We start from the raw sequence: 12698 nt of genomic DNA, 5'->3' as shown, positions 1-12698 counted from the left end.
ATATGGGAGAGGAGCAGAGTCCATGCGCAGCAAAGGAAGCAATGGTATCATCATCATCATCATCATCACCAAATATTGTGAGTAATATGAATAAATAATGGCTAACATTTATTAAGTTTTAACCAAACTCTGCCAAGTGCCTTCATGAATTATCTCATTGAATTTTCAAAACAATTCTATTAAAAGGTTTCTCCCTATTTGCCCATTCAGGAGATCAGTATAATGAGGACATAAGAAGAAGTTAACTTAATTCACCAATTGTTTTCTGAGTCTCTAAAGCATTATGACAGGCCATAGTAAGAGTGAATCCTGATTCTCAAGGACTTAACGCTGTACCTCAAAGATTAGATCAATATTAATAACTATAGACGAGCATGACAGGAACACTCCACTACTTGTACACGAGTAGTCCTGATGACATTCAGGAAGGTGTCCTACACAAACTCTCCTGGTTATAACGACAGGGCTTCATGATTCCACAGTAAAACAGATCCTCAGTTTCAAGGATTCTATATTTGCAAATTTTCCTATTCACTAAAATTTATTTGTAATCCCAACAATAATTCTTCATGATGCTTTCATGGTCATTCATGGATATTGTCAGAGAGGAGAAATTTGGGGGTTACCCAACATATACATTCCCAACTGAGGGCAAACAAGGTGTCACTCTTTCTTCTTGCATTAGCTCTCCTGCTGTAAACAAGTGTCCTTTTCATAGTCTAATTAGTGCCACATTTTAAAAAGATTTTGTACTTTTTGCTGATAATTCTACTGCTTGGAATGGCCCCCTGCATAATACTAAGTAAGTGTTACCTAGTGTTCCTAAGTGCAAGAGAACTGTAGTGTGCCTTACTGCAAAAACACATGTGTTAGATAAACTTCATTCAGGCATGAGTTACAGTGCTGTTGACCATGAGTACAATGTTAATGAATTAACAGCATATATTAAATTAGGTGTCTTTAAGCAAAAACACACATAAAACAACAATACATAAAATGATCAGTTAATGAAAATGTTATGACTAGAGGCTCACAGGTACCTAATCCCATATTTCCCATAGGAGCAGTGGTTCTGTATTTGCTAATTCAGGGTTCATGGCGACTCTAAAAAACACAAGTGCCACAAACAATGAGAATAAATGCCATGTGAGATTTAAATTGAAAAAAATTACCAATACAGAGGGATATTATTTCAAAAATATTGGCGTGACTTTTAAATCCTTTCAGTTTAGTCTACTTTACCAAGGCAAATTTACACAAAGAAACAATAAATTGTCATTTTAAATGTGAGTTACTATAGAGTAACTTCTACTTCATGATAAAAAGTGATAATGGTACACTTTCATGGCAATATTTTTTAAAATTACATCTTCACTAAACACCAAAGAAAATGCCAAAACTAAAATATGCATAACTCAACAAATTTTTGTCAAATTTGAAGAGTTTTCAATTTCAGCTTCATCAAACCTAAAATAAAAGTCATACTGTTGCCCTAACCGGTTTGGCTTAGTGGATAGAGCGTCGGCCTGTGGACTAAAAGGTCCCAGATTTGATTCTGGTCAAGGGCATGTGCCTTGGTTGCGGGCAACATCCCCAGTGGGAGGTGTGCAGGAGGAGGCTGATCGATGTTTCTCTCCCATCGATGTTTCTAACTCTCTATCCCTCTCCCTTCCTCCCTGTAAAAAATCATTAAAATATATTTAAAAAAAAAAGTCATATTGTTTTCCTCCGGAAATGATGTTTTCCTCTGGAAATTATGAATATCAGAAGGACCCATCTAAATGAAACATTGTGAAAACATCCTGTAGGTTACTAGGAAGTAAGAATTCCCCCATTGTAATTATGGAGAAACTGAGAGTCAAGGGCCACAGAGCTAGTAGAAAGTTTGCCTTCAAACACTTTCCATAAACTCACACTACCTCTACTCTATATTGTTTTTGAGCTGCTCAAAGTGTTATTAAAACATCATACTTCCAAATACAAAAACAATCCTGCCAGGTAAGACATTATCCTCTATCAGGAAAAGGACATAGAATAAAATGGCACTCTTAGTTGCCCAAGAGTGGAGTTGAGAAAAAAGTACAGAAGATCTATTTCCTCATACATCCATGTGTCCAACAAATCAGATAAATCCTATATAATAAAATCCTAATATGCTAAGTGTCTGGTCATCCATTCAACCAATCCAAGCGTAATATGCTAATGATATGCTAAGGCTGCTCAACTGCTTGCTATGACAAGCACTGACCACCAGGGGGCAGACACCCCGAATGGTAGGTTAGCTTGCTGCTGGGGTCTGGCCGATCGGGACTGAGGGAGATGGGCCAGACATGCCTGGAGCCCTCCTGCATCCCTCCTGGCCCCGATCATTCATGGGTGGGGTCCCTCAGCCTGGCCTGCACCCTTTTGTAATCCGGGACCCCTTGGGGGATGTTGGAGAGCCGGTTTCAGCCTGATCCCGCAGGCCAGGCTGAGGGACCCCACTGGTACATGAATTCGTGCACCAGGCCTCTAGTGTGCAATAAAGAACCTATACTCCCACTCCACTAATAATCTGGTAGGAACATAAAGTAGTCTAATAAGAACAACATAGGCAAATTTTATCATTCAAAAGGACAAGGTCAAGAAAGCATATTGTAAAACCATTACCTGTACAAGTAGTATCACAGGAACAGAAGTTGTATATAGGTAGGGATATGGGTGGCGAATGGGTAAATAAATCTAGCCAATTACCTTGTTTAATGGGTAGAATACTCTTCAAAAAGAAAACTTCACTTAATGTTCCCCAATATGTTTTAAAAACACCACCTACCCCGTTAGAAGCCAGGACATCTTCTGTTTCTTCATCGTTGTGGTTTGCATGGATTTCAAATGGATTCCCAACACTACAGTACTGCTCAAACAAGGTCTCTGTTTTTGAAGATGTTGAGGCTGGCTGCTTACTAGGTGAAACTGATGGGGAACGAGACTGTTCCATGAATTTAAATTCCTAGACATTAGAAAAGGAGCCATATACCTTTTAGAAACAATAAAATTCTAAAACATAAACATTCCATCACTGTAAATGTAGAGTTGGGGGGGGGAATTAATTTTGATTCTTTAGGTTGTTCTCTTTTAAATCCTACAAGTTGCCTCAAAGCACAAACTCAGAATTACATTAGTCAAAGGTTTTCCTAAAGACAAATTCAGTTGCTAGTATCACTTACAACAGTGTTATCTGCATTAAGCTACTTTTGGCTTACTTTATGTAACTGCACAGGAAATTTTTAAAAATAATTTAAATTTGAATAATTCTAAAAATTTTAACATAGCAGCAAAAGCATTCATAGGATATGGTTTTAATCAGTAGTCTTTGTTAAAACTAATTATTAAGTTAAACACCTTGCATACTTATTGTACCATTTAAGATGCTCTATACAAAGTCATCAGAAACAAAGCATGTAGATATATCTTTATTATAATGTTGTCTATAAACTTTCCTTGTTTTTAAAATTAAATTAAATTTAAATTAACTTTATTTTTTCAACACCATTTATCCCTTCTATGACCTCTTCCATCTCCATACCATCCCTGTCTATAAATTTTTCATTTATTTTTCTTCATATGCCAAAAAGCAGATAGCACAAACACACATGCTGAGGTCAGATGATAAATCTTTTGGTCCTAGCTTGCCATTAGCCCATTACATTCCATTAACTTCCTATATAATGTTGGGAATGTCACCTGGCTTCTGTGTGCCTCAATTTTCCCATCTATAAAATAAGAGGGTCACCTAGAATGAGAGAATCACAAATGCTAAAGCAAGAGTTGTAGCTCCCAGTCCAAATCATGCATTCTCCAGATAAGGAAACTGAGGCAGTCTGGAGAGATACAGTGCAAACTTGAAGATCATGCAGCTAATCAGAGGAAGATATTGCGTAATCCTAAAGTTCCTCTGAATTGCAAAACTACTGGTTTGATTATTTTTAATAAAAGTGTACTATATATTTGAATTATACCTTTTAATTTTTTAGTATTAATCCTAAATTTAAATTTTTTCATATTCAATGATAATCTTCTTAAAATTACATTGGCTTAAGTTTCAAATGATGTTTATTGTCTTTTAAAATTGCAAATACATATTAAATCAGATGAATTATACTGCTTAAAAATCATGCCATTATTTTTGTAATTCTAAACAAGAGGTGACTATAAATTAAGAGACAATTTAAAAAACCACACAAGTCTATAAGAATCCCTGTTTCAAGATAACGACTTTTTTTGTGGTTAGAACACTTAACATGAGATCTATCCTGTTAAAAAAAAATGTAAGTGCACAAACAGTATTAACTATAGGCGAAATCTTGTACAGTTCATCTCTAAAACTTGTTCATCTTGCATAACTGAAACTTCAAGGTAACTACTTAAAGAAGGTAATGCTCACTTGGATGGACATGTTTCGATGTACCTTGTAAAATAAGTTGTCTTATAACTATACCAAGTGTGTGTGTACTGGTTAAACACAAATTCAAACAAAATTATTTAAGTAGATATTCTAAAATCAATGTTAGAATTTTAAATAATGTTAAGGAATCAAGGTAATATATGAATTCTAAAATAATTTTTAAAATTAATGTTCATTTTCTTGTATTTGAAAGCAGTTGTTAATCAACATGTTTCAGTTATTTAATATTTCCACATTAGGAAAGCAATATTATAGAACTGGATAACAAGTAAGCTATTATACAACATGAGCATAAAGATTATCCCTATAAAAAAACTGTTAGTACGTATTCTTTACATTTATCCAGAATTAGAAAATTGATTCTAGAAAGCCATTCCTTCCAAAGGCAAAAACTAAATGCATTGGACCTTCTAAATTTATACACAGTATCTTGACATTTGGTATTTGTAGTACAAAATCTATCACAAAAGTAATATTTATCTACAATGTGTTTCAACCAAGGGAAAAATCAGATCACTTAAAGATACTTCCACAGATTACAAATTCTATAAGGATTCCGGGATCAATTAACTAATAAAGAATAGTTTAGAGTGGTTTTTATATTTGCCTCTTTTATTTCTGAGGTATTTCCTCAAGAGTCAAATTTATGAGTTGCAGCATAAATTAAGAACCTAGTGTCCTTTGAAGAAATGACAAAAATTCTGTAAATATAAGCATTTTCATTAATGACCATCAAAATATAACTGTTTAAATTTCTGTGAAATTAAGTAAAGTGATTTTTATGGAATCATAAGAAAAAAATTATTTTAATTGTGACTCTTCTTAAGCAAATGAGTGTTCTTGAAGTCAGTAAACTGAACTTGTAAAAATAGAGTTTGACATCCAAAAAGGATCCCTCTTATAAAAGAGGCTTGCTATTAATCACTTTTATGGAAGAAAAGACACTATTCTTTAATTTATTTTGTATATGCTCTCACGAATTTGTGTTGGTTTTTATTAAGGATGATTAAATAAAAGACAGATTTATTTGTTTTTAAGAAACACTTACATGAAGTTGCAAAATGCTGAAATTTGACTTAACGGGACAAAGTTCCCAGGTCTCATTCTCTAGAAACATTCTCAGTTCATCAAGCCGTGTTCTTAAAAAAAAAACAACAACTCCAAAAAGTAAGAAGTATACTATACACAAGAATTAAAAAATGAAATAAAATATAAACAATTATAGAAGATCATCATGATCATAATCAACTTTGAGAACCCATTCAGAACAACATAACACATTTATTTTGTTAATGTTATCAACCTTAAAAGAAAAAAAACTCTTATACTTATTAAATTACTTAAATATTTACTTAATTTTGAATATTTTTACTATATCACAATAATAATAATATACAGAGAATGACATTTTTATTAAGGGACTAAACCAAAAACTACTCACTAAATCATGTACTTAAAATATCCTCAGCTAATCATATATCAATGCCAAAAAAAACCCCACAAAACACGGGGAAATAATTTACAGAATTCATGAAATCATAAATACTAATAAATGCTTTATACTAAACAGCACAGACCATAATCATGCTGAAGTGATGGTGCCCATACCTCACACCATATATAAAAATTAATTAAAATGGACCACAGACCCAATGTAAGAACTAAAACTATAAAAGTTTACAAGTCTTACAATTCAACAAAAAATGCCACTAAAAAATAGGCAAAGGCTTTGGACACCATTTCAACAACAAAGAAATACAAACGACAAATAAGTACATAACAAGATGCTGAACATTGTCACTCATTAGGGAAAAGTAAATCCAAACGATAATGAGATACCACTTCACACTCACAGGATAGCTATAATCAAAGAGACAGACAAGTGTTAGCAAGGTTTTGGAGAAATTAGAATCCTTATACAGTACTTCTGGAAATGTAAAACAGTGTAGCCACTTTGGAAAAGTTTGGCAGTTCCTCAAAATGTTAAACATAGAGTTATCATATGACCCAGCAATCCCACTCTTCATTGGTTTCCAATGGCTGTAACAAATTACCACAAATTAGGTGACCTAAAACAATAGAAACTTAATCTCCCATAGTTCTGGAGGCCAGAGGTTTGAAATCAAGATGTCAGCAGGGCTACACAATCTCTAGACTAGGGAAAAATCTATTCCTTTTGCCCCTTCCAGCTTATGGTGGTTGCCACCATTACTTGGTTTATGGCCACAACATTACAATCTGCCTCTGTCTTCACATTACTTTCTCCTGTATGTGTATGTCTTTTTGACAATAAGTAAAGTAGAATAACTAAAGGAGACCATTTAAAAAAGTCAGTTTTTCCACTGCACGCAGCTTGCAGTCAGTGCCAAGAACACCAAAAGGTCTCCAGTTGACTGCTGGATATAAACCAATTGTTTGGAAATGGACATCCAGCAGGCCTTTGTTCTAACAGAGTGAGTACGGCTCCTGGCTACTTCAGAGTTCTCTGTCCTCTTCTATGTATGATTAAAAAGACACTCTTCTTTTGCACAGCAATGTGCAATGTGTACAAGCCAGGCCGTCTATTTTAGCAGGGCTTAAGTTTTGACAAAAAAAGAAATTTATAAATAAAGGCAGTGTTAGGGTTTCATGTTCCCTTAACACTGTTTTCCTGGGGCTTAACCAATTAAAACTTTTATTTTTAAACATTCTCCTCATTAAATTTATTTTCTTTCAAAACAAATATTTAAGTTTACAATTAACAGAGAACACTTGTACTTAAACATATTTAATAATTAATATATCAATGGTTTACTGTCTCATAATCTCTCTTCTAAATGGCAAATACAACTGTGATCAGATGTTGACTTCAAACAAAGAGAGAAAGCAGAATTTCAAATCCTGACTCTCCCTGCACCAAATAACAATAAAATCAAAACTGAACTTTAAAAAGTAAAAATCCTATCTAACAATAGACAAACATGGTAATTGATCATGCCTTCGCTACGCTTCCCACTGGCTAATCAGGGTGATATGCAAATTATCTGCCAACAAAGATGGCAGTTAACCACCAACAAAGATGGCGGTTAATTTGCATACGTAGGTGCAATGCTGGGAGGTGAAAGGGGAAGGACGGAAGAAGCCGCCTACTGCTGACGGTGATTGGAAACCCAGCAGCAGCCGCCTCTTCCCTGCCCCGGCTGGTGATCAGAGAAGTACCTGTATTTTTTTTCAAAGTGCCTGTATTTTTAATAATTTCTTGACATGGTAAAAGAATTTTACATTACAAACCAAGGGTGGTGGGGTAAGGAGAAGGAGCAGCAGAACAATCCAACAAACAAAAAGGGAAACAGAAATGCATGGTGGAAGGGATTTGAAGGGTGGGTAGGGGCATTGCCCAACTAAAATGAAATTGGTTTGTTACTGAGTACTATTCATGGGAAGACAGCATCCTGACTGCTTCTCTATACAGCATATTGGGAATCAAAATGATGCATCAGGTGGAAAGTTTGCATGCACACACATATACACATAACTGACCGCCCTCCCTGGAAGCATAGAAGAAGAAGCCACCCACCTTTGGTCCTGGTGCCAGTGCCTGCAGCTGGCTGCAGCCCAGGAGACAGACAAGCCACCCGCCCGAGGTCCCAGGCTGCAGCCACCCGGAGAAGCTGCCAGCCCTGTGGTCCAGGGTGCCAGCGCTGTGGCCAGGGAAATAGGTTCCCTCTTCTCCTACTGCAGTCATTACTTCAATATTCCCCTTCTGAATTTCTCTTTTATGCTGCAACCCAACTCCACTTTTCATCAGAAGGATATGGAACAGAGAGAGGAGTGTTAAAAACTTAAATTTTTAAGCTGGTAAGATTGGTACTTAAACATATAATGGAAAACTAGAGTCCTAAGGTAACAAAGGCTACAAAGGACAGAGACAGCGCATGACCTATTATATCCAGCAATCCACATGGGGACTGAAAACTTTGCAATGATGACAGTTACTGAAGATATGAATCAACTAAAATAGTTGACAGGGACAATTCCATCTTTGAAAATATCTACATCAAATCTGTTTAAATAGAATTTCATCTGCATCATATAACACATTCTGACAAGACCACCAACACCACCAATTTGGTCAGTGTTTTGCCGATAAATGTTTAATAACTTAGGGACCCCCCCACCTCAGTGCACAGATTTTTGTGCACCAGGCTACTAGTACAGAATAAAAAGTAAGACTGAACTCAATTGAAGCAATAAAATGTATGTAAGGGACACAGCACAGAGTCCAGCTACTACCAAGATCTAATATACAGAGTGCCCCCAAAATATATACACACTTTAACAGCTGATAGCTCAATTTTGAAAATGAAATGTATTTTAATAAACATTGCGTATAAATTTTTTGGGGACACACTCTATGTTAGCTCTCTCATTTAATGCTGTTTTAAGTATACAATCACATTGCCATATGAACATTATTTCCCATCTTCCTCCCTTCCCAAAGCCCTTCCTAATCACCCTCTGTAAAGTTAGTAGTGATTGTTTTGCAAAGTAATGTAGTACATAATCTTCACTTTGTAGCTACACTCTGAATATTGTGCCCTCTTCTCTAGAAGCCTTCTTACTTCCAAAAGGCAGATGCTTTAAGGCACCCTCACTGAGGGCTGCCTCTACTGGTTTAACTTTCTTGCTAGCTCACACATATAGTCAGGCATAGCACAGTGGCCAAATCTTCCGGTGAACCCTGATGCAATAATCATCTTTCACCCATACAGAAATCAGCTCAATAATTAGCTCAATGTTTTGAGACTCTCAAGACAAAGATTATATTAAAACTGACAATGAATAAGTAATGAAATATTTTATAAGAGTTTTGGTAAAAAATCCTGAACCATCTAAAAACAGCTATAAAGAACATACATATTCTTTCAAATTCAAAAGTAATTGTTTTAAACCAATTAATGTTAAAAGTTTAATTAGAAACAGACTAAGTACCCTCAACACCTAAATAAGTCTGTTCATATTTTATTAAAGTTCTTACCTGTGGTAGTTCTTAAAATAATTGACGCTTTGCTTTCTAATAGACTCCTGCAAAACTTCAGATTTGCTACCACAAAATTCTTCTCCAACTTGCATCAACCTAGTTGGATAAGAAGATTTATATAAATTTCATCAACATCCCAATTATAGTTAAAAAAAAAAAAAAAAGAAGTCCAGATTGTCTTTTCAAAGGTAACAAATAATGACATTTGGATGTTTGAAGAAATTCTAAAGATCACAAAAAAATTATGGTTTATAAACATCCAAAGGGTAGAAATATTTAAACAGACTCACATACAAACCCAGAAGAAAATAAATTATGAAAGCTCAATTATCTTCATTCCCCTGAAGAAGTTATACATGATAACTCACTGAAATCGTGATTTCTTTGATAATTATGATTTCTTTAATTATCATGGTTGAATGAATCAAAGAATAAGACAAGATCTCAAACACTACCTGCTGATTATATCCAAAACAAAGATGAAATCATCATATTTGAATATAGACAAATCAGTTCCAAGCAAGTAGGTCTTTACTTTTAGCTGAACATCCTGTAAAAAAAAGAGAAATGTTTTCAAGTAAATGCACAATATTGAAAATAAGTTTTTACAACTATGTATTCTATAGTTATACATTAAAGTGAGACAGGAATACATACTTAATTGATAAAGAATATATATCTAGACCAGTGATGGCGAACCTATGACACGTGTGACAGAGGTGATACACGAACTCATTTTTTTGGTTGATTTTTCTTCGTTAAATGGCATTTAAATATATAAAATAAATATCAAAAATATAAGTCTTTGTTTTACTATGGTTGCAAAGATCAAAAAATTTCTATATGTGACACGGCACCAGAGTTAAGTTAGGGTTTTTCAAAATGCTGACACGCCGAGCTCAAGAGGTTTGCCATCACTGATCTAAACCTTAGGGTGATATCACAGAGACAATTCCATAAACATAAGATATAATACAGTAATAGTAATGATCATCACTATTTTACATACATCTGCACATGCAAGATAAGAATTATATCCTTATACAGAATATGAGAAATCATCATTATTTATAGGCTAGAAACCCCAAAATAATCTATTCAAAAATTATTAGAATGAATAAGACAACTATTGAAGTGATTATATACAATATATAAAAATTTGATAGTTTTCATGCATAACTGCTATAATACTTTGAAGTGGAGATTCCATTTAAAATATATATTAAAATATACTTAGAAATAACTTTAATAATAAATATCATACCTATAAGAAAAACTAGCACTCTAAGTGAGAAATACAAGAAATTTCAATAAATTGAAAGTCAAGGAATAGGACAGTGACTAAATAATGTTAAGATGTCAATTTGTCCAAATTAATGTAGAGGCTCAATAAAATTCTAATTCAAATCAACATCAAAACTTATCTTCCAAATATTCTAAAATTCACTGGAAATAATAAACAGGCAATAACTGCTTTTAAAAAAATAAACTTTGAAAAGATGGAATGAAAGTTATGAGCAATGTTAGAGGACTTGTACTATCTGAATTCCTGTATTAAATATATTAAAAACTTTTTTAAAAGAATGCTAACAATATACAGAGAAATCAATGTAATAGAACAAATAACTCAGAAATAGTGCTAATATATACACTAGAGCTTAATAAACAGCAGTAAAATTCATTGTTCTGATTATTTACATTGTTTCAATCATTATGATTAGAACCTTACATATGCATAATTGTTAATCCTAGGACAGCACTGTTGAGCAAGCATATATTATCCCCCTAAGAGGAGAAACTTAAGTGAATGACAAAGCTAAGATTTGAATTCAGGTCTATCTGCCTTCAAAGTCTCCTTTTTTCCCTGTACCCTGCTACAAAGAATAGTAACAAATAAAGAGGGAAGAAAAAGATTATCCAGCAAGTAGCAAAGGAAAAAACTAACTAGATTGGGAGTCTGGGGGGGAACTGTCCTCTCTTTATATCAAAAGAAATATGAAATGTATTAAATAAATGTTTCAGATGTTTTAGAAGGATTATAAATTAATACAATAAAGAAAAAATATAATCTGAGTACCTATTAAGTATTCTAGGCAGTATTCTAGGTATTGGGATATTGCAAATAATCGAAAGTTTAGAGAAATATATTTATAATTACCAGATGAATATTTACGTAAGCTTTACAAAGGAAACAACACTTTAAGAATAAATGTAACATAAATCACAAAAAACAGAGGTCAATAGTTTGACCTCTTAAAAATCTTAACTATCTTCATATTGAAACTATAAGTGAAAACAAATAAAGTATATACAAAGGATTACTCATTTCTTGCATAATTTATTTAGGACCTATGAACAAAAAACATAACTAAAAATTCACAAATCAACAATAAATAGATTTTTAAATGTTCAAGTTCTCTAATAATTAGAGAAGTAGGAATTAAAACTCTAATAAATATAAACAGATTCAATTGTTATATTAAAAATAAAGTCCCTCTCTTGAAAAGTTTTTTACACTTATGGGACACAAAACTAAAACCTAATCCAAAAATATTTAAAATAAGGAGATGGTCAAAGATTTACCAGGAAAATGTGACAAAATAAAATAGCAATGGTAATAATAAGACAAATCAGAATTCATATCAAAATGCCTTAGAACAAAAGAGCTAATTTTATAAATTAATGATGGGACTTATGTACAAAGAAGTTAAGTGGCTTTTACATTGCAGCACCAATCAACATAGCATCCAAGTATAAAAAAATAAAAGCTATTAGAAATAAAAGAAAAACCTAACAAAACAATAGTCATTCTGGTAAATTAAAATTCCTTCCTCAGAATTGCAAAAACCAAGAAAAAACAACAAAAAATTTTAGGATATAGATTAAAATAATCTACACTAATAAAAGAGAAACATGGTAATTGGAGTACGACCGCTACCCTTCCCGTTGGCTAATCAGCGAGATATGCAAATTAACTGGCAGCCAGCAGCCAGGCAGCTGATGCAAACAGGGAGGCTTGCTTGCTTCAGTGAGGGAGGACTCCAACGTTCCCAGTGGGGCTTCAGCCAGCCGGACCGCAACATTGTATCAAAAACAAAGGTCAGAAACCTGTTTTCAGCAGCTGAGGCCTCAGAGCTAAAGCTGGCCCAGAATAAAAAAATTAAAAAAAAAGAAAAAGAAAAAAAGGAGCGGTTGGGAGCTTCAGTCCTAGCCTGAAAACACCCACAGGCTCCT

At 33.8% G+C, this 12698-nt stretch overlaps 1 protein-coding gene across 1 annotated transcript in view; it reads right to left on the bottom strand.

Annotated features, from left to right (window-relative positions):
- The window catches only part of VPS50 (VPS50 EARP/GARPII complex subunit), a 117107-nt gene that overhangs the window by 41672 nt on the left and 62737 nt on the right, over nt 1–12698 (bottom strand). Inside the window, exons 15-18 of the mRNA XM_015558258.1 lie at nt 9920–10014; nt 9462–9560; nt 5493–5583; nt 2650–2989 (exon numbers count right to left, since the gene is read on the bottom strand). Of these exons, the coding sequence (XP_015413744.1) occupies nt 2650–2989; nt 5493–5583; nt 9462–9560; nt 9920–10014 (625 nt within the window). The remainder of the gene's footprint in view (nt 1–2649; nt 2990–5492; nt 5584–9461; nt 9561–9919; nt 10015–12698) is intronic.

Source organism: Myotis davidii, unplaced genomic scaffold (genome assembly GCF_000327345.1).
Source record: "Myotis davidii unplaced genomic scaffold, ASM32734v1 scaffold187, whole genome shotgun sequence".
In the NCBI taxonomy this organism is placed as follows: Eukaryota; Metazoa; Chordata; class Mammalia; order Chiroptera; family Vespertilionidae; genus Myotis; species Myotis davidii.
The sequence above is the reverse complement of the archived record's forward strand: the minus strand, read 5'-3'. Positions and strand labels throughout refer to the sequence as shown.